General features: G+C 36.6%; 1 protein-coding gene across 1 annotated transcript in view; it reads left to right on the top strand.

The window, feature by feature from the left end:
* The window catches only part of RP1 (RP1 axonemal microtubule associated), a 188,005-nt gene that overhangs the window by 6,359 nt on the left and 154,020 nt on the right, over positions 1-27,626 (top strand). Inside the window, exons 2-6 of the mRNA XM_074898945.1 lie at positions 3,691-4,341; positions 5,623-5,794; positions 21,466-21,629; positions 23,612-23,698; positions 26,815-26,947. Coding sequence (XP_074755046.1) covers positions 3,703-4,341; positions 5,623-5,794; positions 21,466-21,629; positions 23,612-23,698; positions 26,815-26,947 — 1,195 coding nt within the window. The 5' untranslated portion in view covers positions 3,691-3,702. The remainder of the gene's footprint in view (positions 1-3,690; positions 4,342-5,622; positions 5,795-21,465; positions 21,630-23,611; positions 23,699-26,814; positions 26,948-27,626) is intronic.

Below are 27,626 nucleotides of genomic sequence, written 5' to 3'. Positions count from 1 at the left end.
TACTTAAATTGATCTTTGTGTACATCATTCTGGTACAGAATGTACCTAACAGACCTGTTCGGTTATTTTTCAGTTTTAGCGCTTCAAATGAGTACAATTAACAGCATAAATAATGTATTAAAAGGAGACATTTCTTCCTGTTCTCTGATAATTGTTTAAAATAATGAACATTTTAAAAGTTATTAATTCTTAGTGAAGGCAAAACACCCGAGCTGAAAAAAGTGCATTATTGGAAAAGCTGTAGGAATACAGCAAGATAAAACCTTGTCAAATATGACTTTGTTTGAACCTTGACTGTCTTGAAAAATAACATTTTCTTATCGGTTTCAGAGCTGATGTATGTAGTACTAAAATAGTCAAAATATCATTTTCCATAGATTCATTAAAAATATATGCAGTAGCCAGAAGAGATTGTTCCATTAGTCAATATGTCAGCTACATCAAGGTGACATTGTCAAAGAATTTAATTTATATTATTTTGATTCCCTGAGACTGCTATACAGATTTTCAGTAAAACTCTACTAAAACTGCTTCCTTGAGGCTGATTAGTTGACTAGCCATTTCTACTCCATGTTCCAGTCAAAGCAATCATTAAGATAAAGTGATTTTATTCATTTAAAGGGTTGTCATTACTGTATCTGTATGTAGATTAGATTCAAATGGAAAGATTGTAATGAGAGTGCACTGGTTTCAAGCATGAAGATTCATAGAATCATTCAGGTTGGAAAAGACCCTTGGGATCATCAAGCCCAACCATCAGCCTCACTCTACAAAGTTCTCCCCTACACCACATCCCCCAACATCTCATCTAAACGACCCTTAAACACATCCAGGGATGGTGACTCCACCACCTCCCTGGGCAGCCTATTCCACTGTCTGACCACTCTCTGTGAAAAACTTTTTCCTAATGTCCAGCCTAAACCTCCCCTGTTGCAGTTTAAAGCCATTCCTCCTTGTTCTGTCACTAATCACCTGTGAGAAGACACCAGCACCAACCTTTCTACAATGTCCTTTCAGGTAATTGTAGAGAGTGATGAGGTCTCCCCTCAGCCTTCTCTTGCTCAAACTGAACAGTCCCAGCTCCTTCAATCGCTCCTCATAGGATCTGTTCTCCAGACCCTTCACCAGCTTCGTTGCCCTCCTCTGCACTCGCTCCAGCACCTCGATATCTCTCTCGTATTGAGGTACCCAAAACTGGACACAACACTCCAGGTGTGGCCTCACCAGTGCAGAGTACAGGGGGACTATCACCTCCCTACTTCTGATGGTCACACTATTTCTAATATTAGTCTGTCGGAAATTAATTTCCGTTTTGTAATGTGATTTTCATTGTATATGTTTCAGGAATAGTACCTTCTCAACTGGCGTACTGTTATATATTTTTGAAAAGCTCATGTTATGAACTTTCATGCTGTATAATTAAATTATAATATAAACTGTGTTTTTGACAAATTTTGGAGGTTTGAAGTTCAGATGTCAAAACAGCAATTTCGACAGATCTGCTTTTACAAGTTCAAACTTGGACGTAATGCAGCGCAAGCTGCTCGAAACATCAATGAGGTATATGGCCAGGGAAGTGTTAACGAATGGACAGTGCGACTTTGGTTCCAAAAATTTCGACGTGGCAATTTCGACCTTGAAGATTAAGAAGGTCACGGACGTCCTTCTGCTATTGACGACAATGAATTGAAGGCTCTGGTGGAAGCAGATACATGCACAACTGTTTGAGAACTTGCAAAAGAACTCAGGGTAAGCATATCAGCTGTTTCTGAGCATCTGAAGAAGACTGGAAAGTTGAAGAAGCTCGACAAATGAGTGCCGCACGAATTGAATGAGAATCACAGAAATCGCTGTTTTGAAGTGTCGTCATCGCTTAGTTTTCGCAACCAGAACGACCCGTTTCTCGACCGTATTGTGACATGCGATGAGAAATGGATGCTCTACCATAACCGGTGATGATTGGCTCAGTGGTTGGACTGCGATGAAGCTCCGCAGCACTTCCAAAAGCCGAATCTGTACCAAAAGAATGTCATGCTGACTGTCTGGTGGTCTGCTGCTGGTTTAATCAATCACAGCTTCCTGAATCCAGGTGAAACAATCACAGCAAAGAAGTACGTCCAGCAAATCAATGAGACGCACCAGAAACTTCAATGGCTGCGCCCAGCACTGGTCAACAGAAAGGGTCCAATCCTTCTCCACGATAACACACAGCCACACATTGCACTTTCGACGCTGCAACGATTGAATGAGCTGGGATACAAAACTCTGCCTCATCCACCGTACTCACCACACCTCTCGCCCACCGACTATCACTTCTTCAAGCATCTTGACAGCTTCCTGTGTGGGAGACGATTCAGAAACCAAGGGGAGGCTGAAACTGCCTTTGATGACTTCATCGCGTCCAGAAGTCCAGAATTTTATGCAAGCAGAATAAATATGCTTGTTTCTCGTTGGCAAAAATGTGTTGATTCTAATGGTTTTTATTTCGTTTAATAAATTTTATTCTGAGTTGAGATATGCCACTTCAAACATACAGGTTGAAATTGGCAATTAATTTCTGAGCCGTTGGCTTTCTTGGCCACCCGGGCACACTGCTGGCTCATGTTCAGCCGCTTGTCAGTTAGAACCCCCAGATCCTTCTCTTCCAGACAGCTCTCCAGCCACACCTCCCCAAGCCTGTAGCGACGCATGGGGTTGTTGTGGCCCAAGTGCAGGACCTGGCACTTGGCCTTGTTGAAGCTCATTCTGTTAATGTTGACCCAATGATCCAATCTATCCAAGTGTCTCTGTAGTGCCTCCCTATCCTCATGCAGATCGACATTCCTGCTTAACTTGGTGTCATCTGTGAGTTTACTATCAATATAATTGTCAGAAATAATCTGTTGTTTAAAAGACTCATATTTAAATGTTCCAATTTAAAGGCTACTTCTACTGAGGAATACTTGAAATTTTTGTGTCATTATAAAGGATTTAAAGGCTTTTCACTAAAAAAAAGTCTTATCTGATCAGTAGATTTTTTCCCTCAGTATAAATGCAAATATTGTAATGGTTTATTATCATGAGACATAAAACATAATAGAAAAGTAAATGATCTGTTAACTTATGATACAACTTAACTCAAAAACATGTTTTGGGCCTTATTCTGGTATAGTTTACTGTGTAGTAAATCAGGAGCCTTTTCTCTGACTCCAGTGGATTTGCCCTGTTATAAAACTAGTATATGAGATCAGAATTAATTGTACTGTCTTTCAGTTTTGTCATTTTGGGCTGAATATGGCTCATGCCTAGGCACAAATTTCTCCCTCCTTATAAGGATTTTGCTAATATCTTAAATATGAAATGTTGTCATTAGCTTCATCCTCCAGAAAGAAAACATCTAATTATCATTCTGACTGACAAAGTATCCTCTTCAAAGGAAAGGTCTCTTTTACCAAAATTATAAGAGATTTGAAATTACGTTGGAGAGTGTTGGGAATATTTGCAAGTAGAGCTATGTTAACGTAATCCAACAGTACTGGAGTCTTTGTGGAATTTAGAGATAACAGCTTGGATCCATTTAAATCCAATGATTTTTGGCACAACTCACTGCTGTTGGTTTGTTATAAATTCTCTTTCTGCACCTTTCAAAATGAAGACTGTATTATTACTAGTCATAAGAAAAGTTTTATATCCATCTCCTCTTTCTTCCAGATTGCTGTCAAAATGAGTGAAACACCTTCAACTAGTTACTCGGTGAATCAGCCAAACTCCTCCGAGAGTGAACAGAGTTTATCCACACACCATTTCAATGTTACTGAACCTGTTGTGGCAAAACGGATCTGTTTCTATAAAAGTGGAGATCCTCAGTTTAGTGGGATCAAAATGGTCATAAATAATCGCTCTTACAAAACGTTTGATGCCTTGCTGGATAGTTTATCCAAACGGGTCCCATTGCCTTTTGGAGTAAGGAATATTAGTACACCGAAAGGGAGACACAGCATCACCAATCTGGAGGATCTTGAAGATGGAAAATCTTATATTTGCTCCCATCAAAGGAAAATGAAGCCCATCAACCTGGAACAGGCTAACAAAAAGCCGCTGCCCTGGCAGATGAGTAGGCCTATCAGCACTCGTCGTCAAGCTGTGAAATTAGCAAGGGAGAATGAAGATCGATTTGGCCTTCAAGAGACCAAAATAACAACTCCCAAAAAGATGGTTTTTTTCAAAAATGGGGATGTAAGACTCAGGCGTACCATAGTTCTGGGAAAGAAAAATACACAAACCTTTGAGGCCTTTCTGGATTATGTGAGTGAAGTAATGCAATATCCAGTTGTGAATCTATATACAACTGATGGCAGAAAGGTGAGAATAAAGATAAATACCAACAGTTTTGATTTTATCAATCATAAGTTTGGGACACTGGCCTGATGTAAGAACTCATGTGCTGAATTTCAGCTGTTTCTTTTCTGTGCCTTTTTCCCTTCAGAAAGGCTGCTAGCTTGGAAAAAATATTCTTGAATCTTATATTTAAGGCATCATGAAAAAAAAAATTTCTTTTTCTTACTCAGGCCTGTTTTGGGCATGTTCTTAATTCTATGGTTTTTTCCCATTTATACAGAAACTTCCTTTAGTCTTAATGCTGTTTATCTGTGATTTTTAATGTTTTAAAAATATGATAAGTAGCATCTAATAGCCACACGTTCATTACACAAATTCAGAGTGGTTTGACATTAATGACTTGGAATTATGACACTGATTGTCTTATAGTTTTCAAACTGTGGACCAGGTTCTGTGCCTCTAAACCCAGATGATGCAGCACTAATAATCCTGATTTTCATCTCACATGCTCTTTTATATAATATTATCTCACTTTGAATTTTATCTGTGTGTTTAACCACAGAAAAGCGCTTGTAATTATACCTAACAGGTATCTAGAAAGAGAATTCTATGCAAAGCTCCGAGAGTTCAAGGAAAAACCATTTGGTGAAATTCTGTATTAGGTTGGGAAACTGTCCATATCACCTATAAGTCAGTGAAGTGCAGTTTGTGAGCCTTATCTTGCAATATATTTTGGAACATAAATTCAAAATTGTTAGTCAAGGTTCTAAGTACCTTCATCTGGTCAGACCTGCTTTAAGCGGAGGGTTAGACTACGTGACCTCGAGGTCTTTTCCAACATATATTGTTCTGTGTTTCTGTCCTATTCCTCTGTGGCAGTACAGGTCAAGTACTTACAGTGTATTCTGAATTTCCCCTTTCTTCCTCCAAATATGTGTTCACATGTATACCTACCTCCAAATGCATATTCTTATTTCATGACTATGAACAGTCACTGTGCAATGATGAAACAAATTTACATATGCAAACACTTAAATTATAAGAAAATTTTGATCTGGATCCAAGTTGCTTCTTGATGTTTTTTTCTAATATATTTATATAACAAGACATACCCTCACAGAGATAGGAATTGCCTTATAGGAATTGAAAAATTAATTCTGTGCTGTGATACATATTTAATAGCCTGCTGCAAACTAATGTAGAGACTAAGAAGTGAAGTTATTAAAGTATGAAAAGGATAAATCTCTTACATTATTTTTTGTGGTTACTAAGGCAGAGAATTTAATATTGCTTTTTTTTTTCCAGGTTCCTAATCTTCAGGCCTTGATATTGTGCTCTGGGGCTGTAGTCGCAGCAGGGAGAGAGCCTTTTAAACCAAGCAATTATGATTCTCTTGGGTATTCACGGCCTGCTAAATTGCTCGGAATTGCAAATCGTGTGTACCCAAAAGCGAATGCCAAGTCAGAGAGTGAAAACAGTAAGTTCTTTGAATTAATTTGTATTTTATTGATTGGTTTACTTCTCTCAGCATAAGACATAAACTATGACAGTCTTACTAGGGTCAAGCTTATTCAAAAAGGCCAGTTGAAACTGTTTATATCTGCTTTTACTCCTCTATAAGCATGAGAAAGATCAAAGTGTTAATGTTCTTTTTAAAACGTAAGTTTCTACTAAGTACTCAGCTAGTATGCATATTTTCTTTCAAACAGACTTATTTGGTACATGGGTGCAAATATATATATTTTATTTTAATGCACTTGATTGCCATTGTTACCAGTTTTCTGGTGTCACAGTTAATAATGGTAGTGGTAAAAAAGAAACCACAGGCTGGCTCCTTCAGGCTCTTAACTGACTGAAATTCTTGAGCAAAACTTCTGTGCAGTTTTCAGTACTTACCTTAGCAGGTGGTGGTTTGACTTGTCATGCCTTTCAGTTTTTCCCATGTCCCATGTTCCATATGAGCAGGAAAAACATTATAGCACCCATCCACTCACAAATTCATCATGTTTTTGAAGCTGCTTTTATCTAACCAGTGTCATTCTTTCTTATATTCTCATGGCTGTGATATATGTTTCTTTTGGATAAGTTTGGGAAAAGATACGCAAATATGTACTTTGATTACTCATGGAGTTGTACCATTGTCAAGGTCAGTAAAGAGTGTGAAGTGGCCAGTGGATGATCAAGAACATGAGGAGCTGTTGGAGAGAAGCTAGGCTAACCCAATAGCCTGCAGTTGAGGGGAACTAAATGCTGCAGTACCAGAGCTTTAGGTTGTGTGGAATCCTTGGCATTAGAGCATCCTGTAGGGCAGACATACCGTCTAGGGGGAAGCATGTGTAATCCAGAGATACCTTGTGCTCTTAATACAGCTGCATGGTATACTGGAGAGCCCAGGAAACACTGTAATTGTTTCTGTCTGTGACTTCCCACAGTAATCTTGACTGTGTTATGGAGCGGATTGATATATAAGACACTTGGCTTCAATTTATTTGACGGAGTTTCTTCCACATCCCTCACAGTTTACTATGTCCCCACCAAACTATTCATTTTAGTTTTTCTCAACCTTCATGTTCTTTTGACTTGTACAGCTTGAACAGAGCAAAACTAATGAGTCAAGAGAGAATGAATAGGAACATTCTGAGAATGAAAGTTCTGCAGAAACAAAAAATCTCACCCAAATTTGCTTTGAGTCAGAGACTGAGACTTGCGGTCATAGAAAATGTGAGTAGGTGAGAATCTGATAAGCTCCCTCTTCTGATCCTTAGTTAACAGCAATTACAGAAAGAGAAGGAAAAAACAAGCTTCTTTTTGTCTTTAACCTGAGAAATTCCAAGTAGCCTGTGTAGGAGACATCACTGATGATGTGAGAGCCTGAAAAATCAAATTTTAGGGACTTTGTTCCAATTCCATTTCCTGAGACAGAGAAGGTGAGATTTTTACTTTGGGAAGCATAAGGTCTGGTCTGTCTTAGAGGAGTTAGTACAAACTTTTATTTCTGATTCAGTTCATGGTAAAGCATATGCTTGGGAAACTTGCAAGGCACTCTGCCTGAAATTATAGACACGTATCTATAAAAATAATGTTAACTGTGAAAGTCTTGATATGAGACCATTTGTGACTCACTTGAGAAAAAAAAACCTGCTTAAATTCAAGCAATGTAGAGAAGTTAATATTACATGTGTTAAAATACCTTTCTGCAAGTGAAACCTTTCTATTAAATGGTGGCTCCTATATATTTAGGTATCAGTAGCAGTTGTGGATGTCTTTGTGTGGGTGTACATGCACTGTTTCCCTCGCACAAGCAGAACTGCTTGGAAGACAGCAAAACTTTATTTTTATCTCATGTTCTTTTATGTCTCACCTCTTCAGTGACAACTGCTAGAGAGAGATGAGGTATAATTTTTTTAAAAGCTAAGTTATTACAGAGTAATCAAAACATATTTTGGGAATATTAAATGTGTATGCAAACACGTATTGGGCCATACTCAAAATTCATTGAAGTCTGGAAGTATTCTCACTGGCTTTAGTGAGTTTTGTGCCATCATCTACAGTACTGTACTATAAAATGTATCTCAGAATGTCATGACTTAAATTCAGATTTTATAAGAAGTTCAAGTGCTTCAATATTTACTTCTCTACAGAAGGTCAGTCCAGGGGCTTGGATCTGAACCCTTTATTCCCATGTGTGTCAGTGACACTACTCACAGTAATTACTCATATGCTGAAAATTGTTGGATTAAGAGCAGGGAGATATATGTTCACCTTGACTGACACATTTTAGCACTAACTGTAAGAACTAATAGGAAATTATATATTAACAATCGCAAAGGCATGAAGAAGTAAAGTTGGTAACTTTAAGCCCAAAGAAGAAAGGGCCTGTGAATAATTTGAAAGGTTCAAGGCAAACCCAGCTTCCAACTAAGTATAAAATGAGAGTATTTAGTACTTTTTTTAGGCTTTGGAGCTTCAAATAAAACTATGGCTCTGTCATTAGAAAGAACCATTGCAAAATAAAATTGTGGAAAAGTAGTTGAATGCTTGATTCTTTATTAAAAATTGGTTATGTTTCTCTAACAACTTCTTAAAAAGAACAGCAAGATTAGCGATGTTTTTCTCTTTACGTTCTAATAGTCTGGTAAAACAAACACACTTCATTAGCTTCTTTTGTACTAATATTTCTCCTTTTTTCTTTTCTCTTCCTTTGCTGCCTGTCTGGTGTCTTACCATCTGGATTCTTATGCATGATATTTGCCTGCTCTACTTTCCCTCTACTGAATGAATTTGGGTTCTTTCAATGTAATTATTAGCAGTGAGAGCTGAAATGGTCTCTAGCTCAAGATCTCGGATATTCTCAGTTTCGTCTGATAAAGGGTCCAGCAATGATAACAACTCAAATTATAACAACTCAGATTCTTCCTATGTTCCTGGCAGTCATAATGGTATAGGAGGAAATCAGTCAGTCACTGGTGAAGATTTATCTGTGGCACAGTATGAAGATGACATTAAAAAATCTGTTCATCTTAATCAAGATGGCAGTATCACAGTGGAAATGAAAGTTCGATTCAAAATTAAAGAGGAAGAAACCATTAAATGGACAACCACTGTAAGTCGTGCAGGCCTTTCTGATGACAAAAATACCACCATTTGCAATTCTGCAATGCATGCGGAAGACTGCTCATCTAATGTAAATGTATCAGAACATATCAAACTAAAAGATGCTCCATTTTTGAAGAGCTATGATAAAGAAGAGGGAGACTCATTACAGCAACTCAGTGCAGAAGTGTCAGACAAGGAATCGGAGTCTGATTTAAAAACTGCCAGTTGTAATATCTATAAGAACAATTCTGCAGATCTAGATGTAAGCAATGTCCCTGAGGATAATATCAAACCTCGCTTCTATAGGCCTCCCACCCCTGGGCCCAGGCGTGTTAGACAAAAGAAAGCAGTAGTTGAAAGTGTCACCTTGGTATCTGAGAAAGAGATTCAGGAGAAGACAATAGGACAGTTTTCCTTCAGTGAGGAAATACAGAATGGAGAAAATAAATCTGAGTATTGCATGGTAGCTCATTCAAGCAGAAAAAAATCAAGCGTCAGTAATCCAAAGTTTAGTGAGATGAGTGACAGTGATTTATTAAAGCTTTCTTCAGGTAATGTAAAAGAAGAAATGCTTTTTAAAGTAAGCTGCAAAAGTAATGATTTAATAGAAACCACAAATAGAAAGACATTAGAAGTGCCTGACGAGGATGAATTGGTACAGAATGTATTAGAAAAATCAGTTGTGGAACAAGAAACATATAATAGTTTAGTGTCAGCCTGCAAAGCTAACATCAGCAGTTTCATGCCATCATCAAAAATTCACCAGTCAGCTAGGCCAGGGTCAGCAGACCAGATCTATGAGTCATGTGATATTAAACAAATAAAAAGATCACTGAGTTCTTTCATTAGATATTCAGAGTTATGTCAGTCAAAAGAAGAAACAAGGTGCAAAGCTTCTGATTTATTACTTATTTCTCAAGATTCAGTGCATTCAGCCTGTTCTGGACATAGCCAGATGAAGATGACGGTACCTCCATGTAGTAAATCTCCTACTGAGAAAATAAATGCGACAACTGGATTCTTTCCTACTGTAACTGAAAATGAGAATCAAATCAGTGTCAGAACTGAATCTGTTGCAACAACACATCTCAATGATAACAGCCAATCTGCATCTTCCTCCACCAAAAAGAAGAAGAAGAGAAAATTGACTAACTTCCTAGAGCAAGGTACATATGAAAATCAAGAACATAAAGAGATTTCAGGGATAATTAAAAATGAGGGAATGCCTATCACAAGCAAAACCACACAAGATTCCACAACAGAGCCTATGGATAATTATTCTGAAATGCCTCAGAAAAAGGAAACAGATTTTTTTGTAAAAAGCAATGATGGGTCTGTCAATTCAGACAAAAGCATATGTCCTGAAGATGAGTTCTGTCACCAGGATTCGGTGGAAAAAAATGAATTATCATCTAATAAAAAACAAAGAAGTAGTAACAACAAGGTGGCCAAGGTAAAATTAAAGTCAGTCAAAAAAAATAGTGTTGTTTCATCTGCAAAGAGTGAAGATGGTCTAATGACAGTTGATTCAAACAATGAGTCTGAACACAGTCAGGATACACTAAGTACTGAGAAAGAGGACACACATCTCACAACCAGTTCTTTTGAACACACCCCTGAGTCACCAGTGATTTCAAATCCATTGTCAGAAGTGCCAAAGAATCTTAACTTTGAAAAAGAAAAGAATATTTTGGAAAATTTGTCATCAAAGAAAGAGAAAAAGCAAAAGGGGATGAAGAATAATCTAAGTAAAGGTGCAAGTAAGTTAAATATGTCAGAAAGATCCATTACACCAGAGGCTCTAAAACATGAGGATTTTCAAGAGGAGGTCATTGAACATTCACCAGAAAACTATGTCCAAACTTGGCTGAAAAACTTGTTACCAAATTCTGTCTTACCCCCTATAAATAAAAAAGAAGGTAATGTAGAGAATAGCAATGTCTGTCATTTTTCTAAAGAAAATACTGATACTTCTGTAGATAAAGAAACAAGATTTATCACAAATAAAGTGCATGTGACTGGAGAAGACTATCTGGTTGAACATAATCTAACCAAAAAATCATTAAAGCCTATTTGTGAACAGGGATCTTTAGAAGAATCAGCCAAGGATTCAGGTGAAAAAACCCCTGACTCTTTGATTCATGCTAATACAACTATTGTAAAAGAATCCAAGTATTCACTAAAGTCAGAACTTCATCACGATGATAAACTACACTTGTTTCATGAAACACATGACAATGATAAAAAGATGTCAGACGCTGATATTCAAGATACCATCCTATGTCAAAGAAAAAAATCTGAGGTTGCTGTTCAAGTTGACTGTGCAGCTGTCAATGAGAAAATGGGAATTGATGTTCAGAATAATTGCAGGTCTACCATGTTGCTGAATGAACTACAATCAACTTTGCTTGGTCTCCAGAAAGAGCATGGTGAATGTATAGGGAAAGCTTGTAGCCTTTCAGATCTTTCTCCTTCAGCTTTTGCTTCTTCCTCTAATGTCCTCCTAGCTTGGCTACTTGTACTGAATGTAAGAGAGAGTTTTATTGAGACAATCAAAGATGATATGCAGAAAACTTCCTGTAGTTGTTCTGAAATATTTACACAGTTGCAATTTCTGAAACAAACTACAGTCATAGAAAAAGTTGATGAACTGAAGGCTGCGTTCTTACATTTTCAACAATCAACAGAAAAGAACTTATTACAGTTTGGGAGGGAACTCAAAAAGCAGGACTCCACACATGAGAATATGCCCATATCTGAAATTCATAATGGTATAAATTTGCATGAAAATGAAAAATCAATTGAGTCTGGAATTCCAAAGGATAGTGTAAATTCTGAAGAAGCTCTAAACCTGTCTGAATTAGAAAGCTGTTTTGATATACAGAGAGACCTTTGTAGAGAAACACAGACTTTAGTCTTGAGTGCTCCCAAAACACAGCTAGATGGTCAATATGCCAATACTAATTCAAATACCTGTAGCCTTGCATCAGTTATAGAGCTACCTGAGCAAAATGAAGAAAAGCCTCATAGCCTATATGAAAAAACTCAAGATAAAACTATGGATACATCATTCACTAATGAGGAGTCAGAAACCTCAGTAGAGCCTAACTCAACAGTTAATAGTGTAAATTCTAATCAGGATACTCCTGAGTTAGAAGGTGAAAAAGATATTATGCATGTTACTACTGATAAAAGTGAAGATGAGAAAGCTGATCTCAAGTCAGCAGATAATGACCAAACCCCAAATAATCAACTTAAACTAGCTGCTGAAACCTCTGTGGAATATAATAATGAGGATGATTCTGTACAGGAAGACAAGGAAGATGCAGAAACTTCTGAGGAAACCTCTGAGAGATTATCCACAGCCTCTCCATTATCATTTTGTTATGAATCAAAACAAATTACTGAATGCGATATGAGTGAAGGAGAACAGAAACTGCAAGAAGAAGAACTGGAGAATGAAATGTGTTCAGACTCTTCTCAGTTAAAAAAATGCTTACGAAGTCCTGCTACTTCAGACTGGTCAGATTACAGACCAGATACTGAAGAAAGTGATTATAACTTTAGAGCATCCAGTGATTTGACCAATGAAAGTGGAGAGGAAGCAGTACTTGAAAAACATTATAATACTGGCTATGTAAAAAGAACTATTGAACGACTTTATGGAAAGACAGAAGCTTCATTTAAGCCTGACTTTCGCAAAGGATTTCCTTATATGTCAAAAGTATTTCAAACTGATACTGAAGAATTCCACTTTGCAGTGGTGGAAAAAAACGTTTGTTTTTCTCAAAAACCTAGGTCTTGTTCTGCAGAGAAATTATCACATTCTTCACTACCACCACAAGAATTTCCAGTAAACATAAACAAAGATGACACTGTATCAAGAACAGAAAATACATCTTTACCAACACTACAACCTACTCTTAACAGAGAAGAAACAAGTTATACTAATGACTGTTCAGTGGAATCTCCAAAGCAACATTGTCAACCTAGCATACGAGCTAATGAAGATGAAGGAATATTGATAGATAAAGGCAAATGGCTTCTCAAAGAGAATCATTTGATAAGAATATCATCACCTGAACGAATTAGAATGTATGGTAATTTGGATACATCAACAGACACAGTCCTTGATACTAACAGTGACGATGTTCCTTACTCACACTTTGGCAATCTGAATCAGTACCCAGATCTCAAGGAAATCTCTTCTTCAGAACTTGAAGACATGGCTAAACCCTCTGAAAATTTTTGCAACTACTTCAATATACCTCATAATAGTGATTCAGACCCCTTTCAGGATGACTTTACAAAAAGCAAACCTAGCCACAACGGTAAGATCACTTCCCTTCCTGCAGCAAACAAAGAAAAGGTCAAACCATCAGTCATGGTAGGTTCTGCTTCCACACATCTTTCCACACAGGCTGATACCAATTTTCCAGCCTTTACATCTGTAGAGTTTAGATTGCCTGATAACAAGGTGCATCCATTGGAACAGCCTTCAAATGAGGAAACCATAAGGTCTCAGCCAACTGGTGTTAGCAATCCTAACAGAAGTGCTCTTCAGGATGAAGATTCTCTGGATAAACTCCATGCTATGTGTGGTCAACATTGTCCAATACTGATGGTAACAGTAACACCAATTAATGAGGAACAGAGAGGATATGCCTACCAAAAGGCATCTGATATCGAGAACCAGCTGGGTCCATGTTTGTTGGCCAAAAAGAATGAACATTTACAGTGGTCAGGAGAAGATTTAATATCAGACAAAAATAATCATATGACTCTGAAGAACAACTGTATCAATAAGATTGCCAATAATATTTTTAATAGATTTTATGCTAATAACACCTTAGATTTTATTAGTAACTTTGGAATACTTGCATCTTCAACTCTGAAAGACACAAGCAATTTAGGGAAGTTACATGTTAGAGAGGATATGAATGTAAAACTTATGGAAGTCAACAATTGTCAAAATAAGGTATCCAAACACATAACCAGTGATCTTGTGATAGTCACAAATAGTGAGCTACCCAGTAGAAAGCCAAAAATATGCCAAACTCTAAGAATAAGCCTAATTCATATTGTTGGAGAAAAATTTTCTCCCATGTTGGCAGATCCAGCAGAAACCTGTCATTCTGAAACACTTCTGAAGTGTGACACTTCTTTAAATAACATTGAACATAATGACTCTGAAAATCTGAAAAATGAAAATGCCTTTCCTACAGAAGAAGAAGAAGAAGAAGAAGAAGAAGAAGAAGAAGAAGAAGAAGTAGAAGGAGTCTCCTTTTGTACAATGGACAATGGAAACAGTAAAGATGAGAAAGACTTGTAATAGAGATCTTGGAATTTCTATAACATTAGTGAAAACATCTTCAGAAAAAAAAAATAATCTCAGAATAAACTGCTGAATGCCACACCCAATAAAACTACCAATGTGAATACAGCCCAGACTTAGATAAATATAAATCACAATTGTATGTTATTGCTGAAATATAGATAATTAGATTTTTATGGGAACAAACATAGGGAGAAAAGTTGTTCTTCTAAGACAGTGATTTCTTGGTTAAAAACCAGGTTTTCCCTGAAATGTTATCTTTTCAGAGATATTCAGTTAAATACTAACCATCTCATTTGTAGAGAAACAACTACTGCTTCTTAGAACAAAGAACTGAAATTTGAAATACCTGCCAGAGTTCTAAGATAAGATTCCTATATTTTATGACATTTGAGAAAGGGTTTGAGAATTGTCTTTCAGTAGAGATGCTTTTTCCAGAACAAAATCAACTGATGTGTTTGATTTGAAATGAAAAGTAGGAAATATTATTCAAATGCTGTAATACAATGAAAAGTAGGAAGCAGAAGTCAATGTTAATTTTATATAGTTTAACATCATCAAATTGCTATTTCAATTTTTAAGGCCAACTTCAGAATATTTATGTGAGTAAAGCGATCTTTTGTTCTGTGTATAGGATCATCCAGACCCAAATAGAGTTTGCCTCTTTTACACAGAGGATACTAGAAAAAGAGCATATTTATTGCTGCTGGGATTCCACAGGAATTAAGAAGGGAGACTGTGTGTCAATGGTCTTCCTGACTGCCCTTGCCATATTCCCTTCTGAGGCAGCACCACTTACTTTTAAAATTGTTCTACATACATTACAAGTTTTAGTTGTGTGTTCTTTAACCTCTGTATTTTAAAGGTGGTCCATGTCTTTTCTGGTTTTTTGTTTTGGTTTTGTGTTTTTTTTTTTGTTGTTGTTGTTGTTGTTTGTTTTGTTTTGTTTTGTTTGTTTTTTGTTTTTAAATGTGTTGTATTATGAGAATCCAAGGCATATGTAATGTGTTTCAGAATATTTCAATCTGTTATTAGAATTATTTTGGATACCCGTTTACAGCATTTTTTAATATTATGTGTGTGTAGTAAGTACTTACATGGTTTAAAATTTTCAGTAAATGATTTTAAACATAAAATTGGAAAATATTTGATGTATATTGTGATTAGGCAAAGCATTTCAGGTTTTTGGTTAGATTTTATTCCCTAACACTGCATAATACCTTGCTTCAATGTCAATGAAGTCAGAGATATACCTGAAGAAGGAGGGTGCTATTTTTCAATTAGAGAATGAGAATTTGTCCATTCTGTACTCTCAGAGGCTGTGTCTAGACTAACTGGTATGTACATGCTGTGATAAGTCCTGGATCATGACCCTTTGGTCATTCAGACTGGGGACATAATTAAAGGCTGACACAAATCCCTTTTGGCCCAGAGGCTTTGATTGTCTCACTGTGGGACAGAAGGCACATAGAAAGGAAGTAGAAGTTGGATCTGGAGTAGAGAGGTTTGAAATACAGGTAGGAAACCTAGAAACACTGTTCAGTTCCTTTAGGAGCCAGGTGGCAGATATATTTTTCCATAAATAATTGATAAGTTTCTGTCATTTGAAGCAGTGTATTCTATGTAATAAACTAACATTACCACCTTAAAGCAACATAAATTGTCTAATATATTTCACACCAAATATCTGTGTCTTATTTCCTATGCTGGAATTGTTTCTGATGTTCTTCCCTTCGTCTCCACATTTTTTGGCATCCTCCTTCACATGTTTTAGAACTGCTCCAAGTGAAGACTCTCAATGGTATTTTTTCATCCTTTAACCTGTCAATACAGAAATAAAACCTATGTTTGGAAAATGAAGCTTGAGATTACCAGAATCCAACTAAATGCTATATAGAATTCTGAGTACCAGGCTTCTATGGTGTAAATAATGTCAAAATGTTAGACAGGCAAATTAACAGCTATGTGTATGTTTCCATCACTTGCAGTCCCGCTGGATTCTCAGCACCTTGACTTTTTCAGATCAAGGTCCAAGAACTTTAATCAGATTCTTATTATGGGCTTACTGAGCAAACTAAGCACTCAAAAGGTTATATATGAGGTACTGCCTGAGGTTACAATTAGCAAGTGGTGAAATGATTGTTAAATTAGATGAAAGACTAGGTTCTGATTTTGGTATGTTAACTGAAATAGAAGGAATAAAATGGTCACTTCAGAACAGGACAAAAGGTTGACAGTGAAATGTACCATACTGTCACAGGGTTTATATATTCATTAATGGTTCAGGGAAGATATAGAATATTAAGTGGCTGAGATATGCAGATAAAATAAAATTGCTTTCATTAGATAAGATTGGAGACGGTGAAAAGAGAACCTCACAGTGCTGGTGACTAGAGCAACGTACTGACTGAAAAGGAAAACACACCATGAGGAATATGAGCTACTTTAATAGGTAGCCTAATTCTGCAAATTAACTGCAAGATGCATAAAATCTTTGTGAATAAGTCAGGAGAAAATATACTTGGAAGGGACAATCATATAAAATAATGTGTAAAAAAAAAAGGACAGAAAACAATTCAGCAGGCATTTGAGGGCTTTATATCAATTATGCCATTCTTCTAGAAGGAATTCAGTTTTTGCATTACCATTATTAAAAAGAAAGAGCCAACATATGATATAGATCACAGTCCCAGGATGTTTCAGTTTATCTAGTTTAGCCCCCTGCTAGTAAGGAACCACACAATTATGTAAGTAATTCCATTTAATTACTAAATCTAATTTTAAAACTTGTTGTCTGTGGTCATTACAGCTTCCACTGGAGGGATATTGTAGAGCTTAAGTCTTCTGTCTGTATTAATGTCTTCTGTCTTAACTGTTTTCTAATTTGTATACTAAGCCTAGTCATGGTTAGTTTATATACATGTGTCCTAAAGCCATCATTGTCATTTACTTAGATACGGCTTTTCCCTCCTTGGTATCTATCAACAAAATCAGGTATTCACTCAACTTTTTTTCCCACATAAACATTTTCTCCATTTCCTCTAATCGTCATGGTTGTCTTTCTCAGGACCTTTTCTAGTTTCAATAAATCTTTTTTTTTTTTTTTTTTTTTTTTAATATGGTTACCAGAACTTTATGTGGTACTTAGAAGATTGTTTCTCTGAACTCTGGGACACTGACAGGAAAATTTTTCTACTTAGAAATCTCTCTCCTGGTGCATCTTACAGCCACATCGATGACTCACTCCTTCTCTATTTTTTTAAAGTGATGAATTCCCTGTTCATGGCATTAAGTTTTGCTAGTATTTAAAAAATTCATTTCCTTGCACTTTATGCTGTTATATATTATCCCTTTTCTACTACTCTGGATTTTCTGAGCCTCTTATACTTTGACAATTCTTAGCAGCTGTGTTACAGAAATTACCTACTTCATGCAATATATTGATGAAAATATGAAATCCAGAGAAATTCCAGCACTGATTTCTGAGAAACTTACTAGTATACCTCTAAGTTAATAATTCTCATTTCTGCACAAACTTCATGGTTTAGTCTCTCAGTGCACTCTGCATCCCATTCTGATTTTCCATTTTAAATTTCCCATTCCATAATCCATTCTTGTCAAGAGTGATGTAATTTCTTAATCACTGTATGTCACCATTCTTCTTATTAAAAAAAAGAAAATAAAAAGAACAAGAGGCAGTTTTCCCTTTATTATAAAGGCATACTTAGTTTGTGTTCTCAAATTCAGCACATAGTGTACATAAACATTCCTTGCTTATTCTCTTCTAATGTGTATGGTTAAATAACCTTTTTACTAGTTTGTTTTATTTTCCTTTGCTATACCTCTCTTTTCACTTCAGTTGACTTTGTTAACCACTTCCCTTAGTTTTGAAAACTTGCTATTTTAAAATCAACAGCATTCTGGACTAATTTTACTGTGAACCTATATAAATATTGAGGGATTTAAAAAAATAATCATACAAAAATCTTATTAATAGCATTCAAGACTAGCATTTCCTCTAAATACAGTATTTTCTGTGTTTGTTTTTTTTTTTTTTTTAATTTCAGCAATATCTCACAATTAAATTTTCAAACAGATGTCATTGCCAGCACATGACAAGCTTACATACAAGACAGTTACATAGTAGAGAATTTATTTGGTATGTTTACTGCCCTTGACCTGAAAAAAATGGTTAAACAGATCTTCCACTGACTGTGCAGTGAATATTCATATAAGGGTAGATGTGCAGACTGTAAACTATTAACTGGAAAGGCTCCAAGAGACTGAAAACAGTGTATTGAAGAAGAAGCCTTTGCACACAGTGATCTATAGTAATCACCACTCTTTCTAGTGTGATATATAGAAAGCTGGATGATGTGGTTTTGCATATCTAAAAGTGTATATAACATAAAAACTAATGAGAAATGACTGATTCCTCAGAAGTCTTAGGCTCCTAAATTTCAACGTATAGAAGCAATACTTTGGTATCATTTATTTGTTTTCATTTCTGAAATGCATAAGGCATATTTCTCTTTACTTTGAAGCATGTCAGAAGAAAGCAAAATGATTTGTTTAATTTATCACTATTAAACAAGTTACTTGACTTTTATAGCACTGATGTTATCAAATATTATTAGTCTAATTACCATGTTAATCCACTGTTAGAATTAGGGGGACAATTTAATCCAATTTTTTTACCTCAGTAAACTAAATTAAGACAAGAGATTAGTTACACCTACATAGAGTGACTTAGACGTTGTACACATATGCTAGTTTCTCAGTTATAAATGAGATTAACATGGAGGATTATATGGTCACCTGTCATCAGTCATAGCTCACAGAAAGTTGGAGCAGACACCGCTTTGGATAGTGTAAAGAACCCCGTTTCTAACAGAAACAGCAAGCTAACTTCAGCTGTGCAAAAAAGCAGATTACAGTAAATTTTGAGAAGGGTCACACTCCTCTGTTGGAAAATGTGATCCTGCCAGTTACTTCTCTTCCTCAGGTCTCACAGTTATTATTTTTCCCCTCTTCTTTCAGTTTAATGTGTTCAGGGTATGACAATTCCTGTAATGATGAAGTTTATCCTGTTGGTAAGAGTAGCTGTTTGGCTATTTATTATTTAATAATGACAGTATAATTACTTAAAAAGCATTAGCACTATAGCTGCACATTCATAGTAGTTTCAGAAAAGTGCTGCTTTAAGACTGTTTAAAATTGAGGAGTGGTGTATATTACAAATTTCTCATGATAAAAATATAATTTAGATGTCCGCTCCTAAACAATATAAATCTTTCAGATTCTGTCTCTGTCTTTTAAAATTTTCATAATTTCTACTCAGGTCGTGGACCTACAAGCATGTTTCAAACAGTAAATCTCAGAACACTACTGTGGAATTTCAAGATCTTGAGGTTTGTCCTCAAAGGTGAACCAAGCATTACATTAATGTCTCCCTGTCTCTCCCCTCAAAGTATGGGAGAGAATATCTATTTTAATAGTTAGTGATTCTACAATACTGCATTTCCAAGGAATGTGTGTTTTAGACACAAAGCACAATGGTGACATAGAAGTAAAAATTTCCTCAATAGGTATAGCCTGATGGTTATAGCAAGACACAAACAAGACAGATTCTACCATCAGGTCTCATTATTATGTTACATTTCATAATGTGCCTTTACTGTCTCTTGTTTTCTGCCTTTTATTAAAAGTGGTATTAATTATTAAAACATAGCTGTTAAGGGGTACGGAGGACATAAATTCTCAACTAATTTATTTCCTAGATACAAAGTTGCTGACATACACCATGCCTAGGTCAGCCTAATTATCAATTTCTTAAATATATGTTCTTTTTGGACATGGCTAAACATAAGCAAGTAAAATTACTAATCCTACATTATGTTTGCAGAATGCCATAGAAAACTAAATGGAAATTCCTCAGATGGTTTCACTAGTCATCAAATAATACTCTGCTGCAGCATAACTCTTTGTATGTATCATGACCAATGTCCACTGACTCCTTTAATAAAATGCTCATGGCTAGCACTGAAAATACTGAGTGACACTCAAAAGAATGGTCTTGCTGAACCTGACAACAGAACTGCAGGATAACTTATTGCCTGGGGTTTAAGACACACAGATCTATTCTAAGTATCTCAAACAGTCAATAAACACAAAAATCATCATTATTAGCTCACTCACATCATCACTGTATTGTTTCTTTCTGGTTTAGCCAGAGCAGACAGGATCAAAAATACTGTGATGGAAGGAAGAGTCAGTAATACAAGTAAAATGTGTAGCATAGTTGAGTCATTAGATGATAGGGGGCTTCTGTCATCACTAAGGCCCTTTATTACTGCTGCTGTACTTTAAAGGAAATTATCTTTTATGAAATAATGATATTAATCTGTGATGCAAAATGATCTTGGCAAAATTGGGAGGTGCTTATATCTACGTATACTATTTAAAATGGGTATCAGCTAATTATAAACATCAGGAGTGAGGATGTTTTCTTAATATTCCTTCCTGTTATCAGAGATCCCTCAGTGATGCTATTTCCCTTAATTCCATGCCATTGATACTCAGCTTCCACTAAATCAAAGCCTAGATCCATATACTTGGTCTTGACAATTTTGAACTCTAACCATGGAAAGAGTATAGGGATCTCAGGGTATAATGCCAACACTGCAACGCAAGAATATGTTGATAATCATTCAGTGGATTTCAAACAAGCTTTGTTACATCTGTGTAGCCCATCACACCTTTGCAGAAATACAGATCCTTTCTTAAAAAGATCTCTTTCAGCGAGCTTTGAGAGATCATAATGCCGGAAGCGATGAGTTTGTAATTCCAGAGCTAGCATGCTGAGAGCCTACATGGCTGTCATTATGCAGACTGCATCGGGCAGAGCTGATATATCCTAAGCAAACAGAAAGCCATATTTAATACAATTTAATACAATATTTCAAAACTGTGTTTGAAAAGTGATCTATGCTTTGTCATATGGCATATGCAGAGTAAAAGATGCAAATGCAACCTGACATTTCTTGATTTTTGTGTGCCTAACGTAGCAAACTCAATATTTGCCTGCTGTAATTTTGGGAAATATGTGTTTCTGTATTTGTTGACATGGTATGATTTAGAATTTTGATTACTGAAATGCATTTTGCTTAAGAATCTTGAGTTTAAGTAATGCAGTGAGTCTTTTTATATTTTGATAGCTAGGAAATGGAAGGTGTCAGTCCTCACCAGTGATATGCCATCTGCAGGAACAAGCTCAAAAGTTTATATTACATTGTATGGGGATCACAGCAGTTCAGGGCCTATTTTTCTTGATGGAGAGGAGGGAAAATTATTTCAGAGAGGAAATGAAGACATCTTCACAGTAAGTAATACATATTCATTTTGTTGTCCTCTTGTATCCTGCCAGATTGCGTGACATTTCAAAATCTATGTGATGAAAATACAGTCAGGTTTTTTATGGTACACATATCTGGAAACAAGAAACAGGTCTTAAATGTAGAACTAAATTTAGTATCCTTTCCCACTCACCTATCCAGAGCTGATTTGATCCAACATATTTCTTGTATGTTTAAGAGGAACTTCTAGTTAATTTACATAGTGCCCAAGAAAATACCAAGAAATATAGGACAACACATAACGGTTTAGTTTTTGAATTTAAAATGGGGCTACGATATTAAAAATGAAATGATGAACTGAAGACTTAGGGTATGGAGTAAATTTTTAACTTTGTTAAATACCTGCTGCTTTAAGTAATGGCAATTTTTATGCCTGTAATAAAGTCCATCTATCTGAAGCTGTTTCTGCTCCCAGTTACACAAGGAAATTTCTCCCCCATCAGTCCTGTAGCATAGTGACTTAAGTGAGCCAGGATAGGTGTCTTATCAAAAGCTGCATAGCTCGAGTGTGTATATGGGATTGTCAGTGTCTCTAGCAGGTGCCAGCTATAAGGCCATATAACAAACAGGTGCTTCCATTGTTAGTATCCAGCATAACAAGTCCCCCTCTGAGAAAAGGTATTTAGTTGGCAGCATTGACAAAGAGCTGCTTGGGATGTAGAAGAAGCAATTCTTAGCTCTCTTCAGCCTGAATGGAGTTCTGCAGAAGAATCCAGCACCTCTGGTAGTATGCCATTCTTCATCTGTGATACAAAAAAACCCCAGATGTAAGGTTGTAAGGAGAGATAAAATAAGTAATCAGGTGCCTAACAGATAAAAATACCCTCTTCACAACAGATGTTTTTGTCTCTGTTTCCTGCTCTCATTATTACAGTTAATTTAATCTCCAATGACTTTTAAATGCAAATTATGAACACAGTCCTTGGTTTGGGACCTAGGATTCCCCTCTTAAGTGAGTATCTATAGCACTGAATACAATCAAGGAGTGCCTACTCTGAAATATATAGAAAGTGAAAAGGCACTCTGTTTGTACTGTATGCTGTATGACCAGTTAACTCTGGTCTGTCCTCGCTGCTTTGTCTTTTTATTGTTTATAATGCTGAGTTCAGGGAGGTTTGTGATAAAGGAGACTCGGTTCATACCCATCTCTACACTGTAAATGAAAACATGGAAATGAATTCTACAGAAAACAACAGGACAGCAAATCCAGCCTACATAATTAAAAAAAAAATGATACAGTAAGTAGGAAGAGACTCATGGTGTGTTTCCAGTTCCCTGAAGATAAGCCTTCTATTTCTACACTTAAGTTCATAACTAGTTGTTTGAATAACCTTCACACAAAGTTATTCCCTCAGCACCCTGTTATCTGTACTGGACACACTCATCTAGCCTGCCCAAGAGCTAATCTTTCAAACACAGCTTTTAAAGTTGATTTAATTGAAATGATTTGTAGAAAGAAACATCAAAGTTAAACACAATTGTTTCCAAAATTGTGAGGCATACCCTCCTGGAGTGGTAGAGAGAAACTCAGAGGTACGTGGAAGGTGTTTGGGAGACAGAAATCATTTTGTAGCAGGTCAGTGGTATAGATGCTAAACTGAGCAAGGTTTTAGGGTAAATACACTTTTGCTTTTTAGTCATACATTCAGTCTGTATTCATCTCCAACTGAGACCAATGTTCAGTGGGGAACAAAATAGCTACAGCATCATCCTGAAGCCATTTAAATGTGGTTGGTGGGCCAACATGTTTTTTGAGGGTTGTTTTTAAAAGAGTCAAGCTTCTAGTGATTATCTGGAGCAAAATATCTTGGAAAAACTTTTAAAAATAACAGAATATTTAATTTCTCTAAACAAAAATGTCACCTGACAGTTACTAAATGAATTTCTGTTGCATGTCTTCTTATGTTAATAAATGTTATGTGTTTCATCAGTTGTGCTTCTTTTACAGGTTAATACTGGAAACATAGGACATCTCTACAAAATACGCATAGGACATACGAATGCAGGAAACTCCCCTGCTTGGCACTGTGAAGAGGTAAAAGTAGTGAGAAAGAATTTTATCTTTCCAAAAGCAATCACTATGACAGTGGAGTCAAAATGCAAGTAAAAAAAAAAATCCCTGGGGTAGGTATATTAGCCTCACCAAATGCTTGAAGCTTCATTTAAGAGATTATTTATGAAGGAGAATTTTTGTGTGGAATTAAAGGCAGTTTAGGGTGGTATGTCCTGGGTGTTTGTTTGCAATTTAGTGAGAGCTGTAAAGTGTGTTTCTTCAAAAATATGTGGCTGTGCAGCAAGAAAGACTGCTTAAATTGGCTGCTGTAGTCTGAGTCTTCTACAGTCTGAGTGTGCTGAAACCCAGAAAGTCATTGAACGCAATCTAGCCAAGTCCTTCTCAAATCTGTGGCTCACACTGGGTCCTTATGCTCAGCACCAGAGCTACATTGAGAATGTTTCTAGTTCTGTGTCTCTGAGGAGAAAAAGAAAATAACAGGTTCTTTTCCCTCCTTATTTTTTAAATAAGATCTTGATGCAGGTAAAGCAAAGATAATAAAGCAAAGAGAATTGGCTAGTTCTGTTTTAAGCTTCTGTCATAAAGCATAGTATATAGGTTTTTGGACTGGGAATGAAAGTATCTGGCTTTTATCCTTAACATTAGTGACATACTATGTGTGCCAATGATATGCAGTGCATGCCTGAAACACTTCTGTCTTTGTGCTGTAGTTTCTCATCCTTCAGGTAAGAGACAGCAGTTTATGAAGGACTTTAGAAGCTGCTGGTAAACTCACTGTTATAATCATACTTAAGGGTAAATCTAGATCTGTCTAATGCAAAGTCTCCACTGAAGTTAAATATTCACTGATCAATGTTGAAATTCTGTGCTATTTGATGCTTTAACTAGTTGTTTTCATCTGGGACCGAGACTCAGAAAGAAGACTAAGTAAGGCCTGCGCAGTACTAACTGAAGTTGAGTTCATACCTCACAGAATCACAGAATTGTCTATGTTGGAAAAGACCTTGAAGATCATCCAGTCCAACCATCAACCCAACATTAACAGTTCCCAACTACACCATATCCCTCAGCACTAAGTCGACCCTATTCTTACCTCCAGGGATGGGGACTCCACCACCTCTAGCCAATGAATATCTACATTGGAATATTGTGTCACAGGTAGTAGCACTCTGGCTATGAGGTTTCATACTAGAATTATAGGGATTATATCTCATTCAATTCAGCTGAGGATTGCCTGCTTATAAAGGCTAGGTGTTTGTTTTCCAGCTGTGCTGTGTTTTGGGGAATGCTGGAGTCAGAATGTCATCCAGGATACTTTTTTCTTCTGCTCCTTGCTGTTTTTCTTTTCATAAATGTTTGTGTGTGAGCAGTGAAAGGGTAGAAAATACCTCATAGCTTTTTTCCTGTGATACAAAGAGACAGGTTACCAGCAGTTTCTAAAGCATATCTAAGTTGAGAAGCTGGAAGAGAACAGTGAGTTTTGTCTTAGAAAAGGTTCATTTGCAGTCTTAATCTTGGTATTAGAAGTTTTAGTTTTCATAAAATCTGACTCACAGATGGACCTTTGTGGGTCTGTTGTGCATCATCCTCTGTGAATAGAGGCTGCACTGCCAGCATTAAGACACACCCATTTAAATTCAGAGATTAAAGAAGTTTGACCAAAAAGTGAAAGAAAAAAATAGAAGTTTTTATTCCCTCTTTCACTTCCCAGGTAGGATATATTTAATGAAATCAACAGTAAAATTTTAGAAGAAGGATTCAACCCTTACATTCTTTGCTTACAAATTTTGTTTTTTTCTCTTTACCAAATCTCTGTCGATCAGGTACAGTTTTCAGGCAGTGATTCATCGGCCAGGGTTAGGTCATTCCCTCTTTGCAACTTTGGGCACAAAGTCAAAGTAAAGAAATACATTCAATCAGACGCAGTCTATAAATAACTTAGTGTTTTGTGTTGTAGAGAGCCAAAGGAGTATAGCTGCTGATTTCTAGACTTCATAGAGAGAAACAGCCTAGAGAGAGCTGGTCAGACACTTAACATCATTGTTTCTTGGGAAACCTACATTTTTCTGGAAGATCTGAAATGAAGAGAGAGTGGTCTACAACTGCAGAGCTTCTCTGGAAGTTAGGTGTGCTAGTCTTTCATCAATATCCCATGGTTTCTGTGCCTGTCTTTGTACTGGGATGGTATCAGGCCTGCAAAGGACCACAAGGTGCTGCTTCGCTCACTCCAAGTTCCCTTTTCATGATCTCTCAGTAGATGTTGGCAGGTCAAGATGTGCCAGGTTTTTCAGACAAGATATATCTCTTCCTTTAAAGCTTAGTATTCAAGCAGTAAAAGTGATGTTTCCAGTATTTCTGGATTTGTTCAATATTCTAATTAAGGAGATTAGATTCTGAAAAGCACAGAGCAAGAGTGAAAGACACAGGTAGAAGTGTCTTTGCTTCTCTCTGTTGGTCAAAAGAGAGTGTAGCTACTAGTATAAATTAACATAATTAAGGACTATTCTAATATACAGCAGTCTCTGAGGTGCTTATTAAAGATTACTTTGAAGTAGAAAATAAGTAGAGCTCTTTCCCTTCTTCATCTGGTGTGCATATGGTCCTTTTTCTGCTATAGGTAGAAGTTGGGCATGAAAGAAAATTGTGCAGGGCAGACTGTGTTGGGACTAGCACTTTTATGGTTTATTTGTATCACAAGCAGTGCTGAAGAATCAAAAACCTGTTCCTTTAATTCCTGTTCTAATAAGAAAAATAAGTTAAAGAAATAGAATTGCAGGCATTGCCAAGTTTCCCAGGGAGAATTTCCCCGTTTGGCAAGCCATGCCACCTAGTGCCAACCCATGTGGATACACCAGCTGGAACAACATGGCTATATTTTGTGGGAGTGTGCCTGAGCTGATAAACCCTGTTTCTTGGCTACACTTGAGTTCCTCTGCCCTGCACTTTAAAATACGACTGGCTGAAAAGTCAGACTGGGGGCAGTTGTATCTGGGGAGCAGACATGCCCCAACCCCATGGTTTTGTGATTGTGCCACAGAGCTCTATCTACACAGATTTCAACAGCATCCCGTCTTTCATGTTCTGTTCTATCTGGGCTGACATCAGCAACTTAAATTGCAATTATTGGTGCTGTTTAGGTGCAGTTGCTCAACCTTTTCTCAGGGGAGCAGTTTTCTTTCCCTGCACATCGATGGCTGGCCTGGGACCAGGCTGATGGGGAAATATCGATGGAGCTTCCTGTTTTACAGCAGGGTCAGCCTATTCTTCCAGGTAAGCACACTGCCACATTAGCTAAAACAGGCCACAGACTGATGTAGTAGAGGTGAGTTCATTGTTTATCATCAGGCTCTCTACTACTTTTTGACTGCAACGATACTTTTTATGTGTTGTTTTCCTGTGGTTACTGGGCATACTGAGGTAAAAGGTTAAGAATCACTGGAAATGAGATGGGACAGCCTTTAATGCTTTGACTTTCACAGGTCCTTCAAAAAAGATTCCTTCTTTGGTAATATTTTTAGCATCTGTGTTTGCTTAAAAATAGAAGCAATAGTAGAGACACCTCACATATGCGTATCTACCATGAAGCCATCATACATGAGTAAGATCACAAACTTTATTTTCAATAACTGAGGTTTATAGCTCCAGTATGGTTATTGTAGCTGCTGCTTTAGTTTCTTTTTTTGTAAGTAGCTGAGACAGGCTTCCAGAATACTTATAATTTCTGGGATTGGAACAAAACTTTAACAATATTTCAGAAGATTGTAAGTGTTAAAAGATCCATTACTCACATAAAGATTGTATTGTAATTCTACAGGTGAATGATGCCAAACAATTCAAAAATTATCTGGTGTTTCTGCTTTTATACTGTTTTAATGTCCTGCTCTACCACAACAATCCCTGTCACCCTCTCTGAATGTTGTTGCTATATGGTCTCTCTGCTTCAGCAACG

Source organism: Athene noctua, chromosome 2, assembly GCF_965140245.1.
Source record: "Athene noctua chromosome 2, bAthNoc1.hap1.1, whole genome shotgun sequence".
Lineage (NCBI taxonomy): Eukaryota > Metazoa > Chordata > Aves > Strigiformes > Strigidae > Athene > Athene noctua.
Note: the sequence above shows the minus strand (reverse complement) of the source record. Positions and strands in the feature narration are given on the sequence as shown.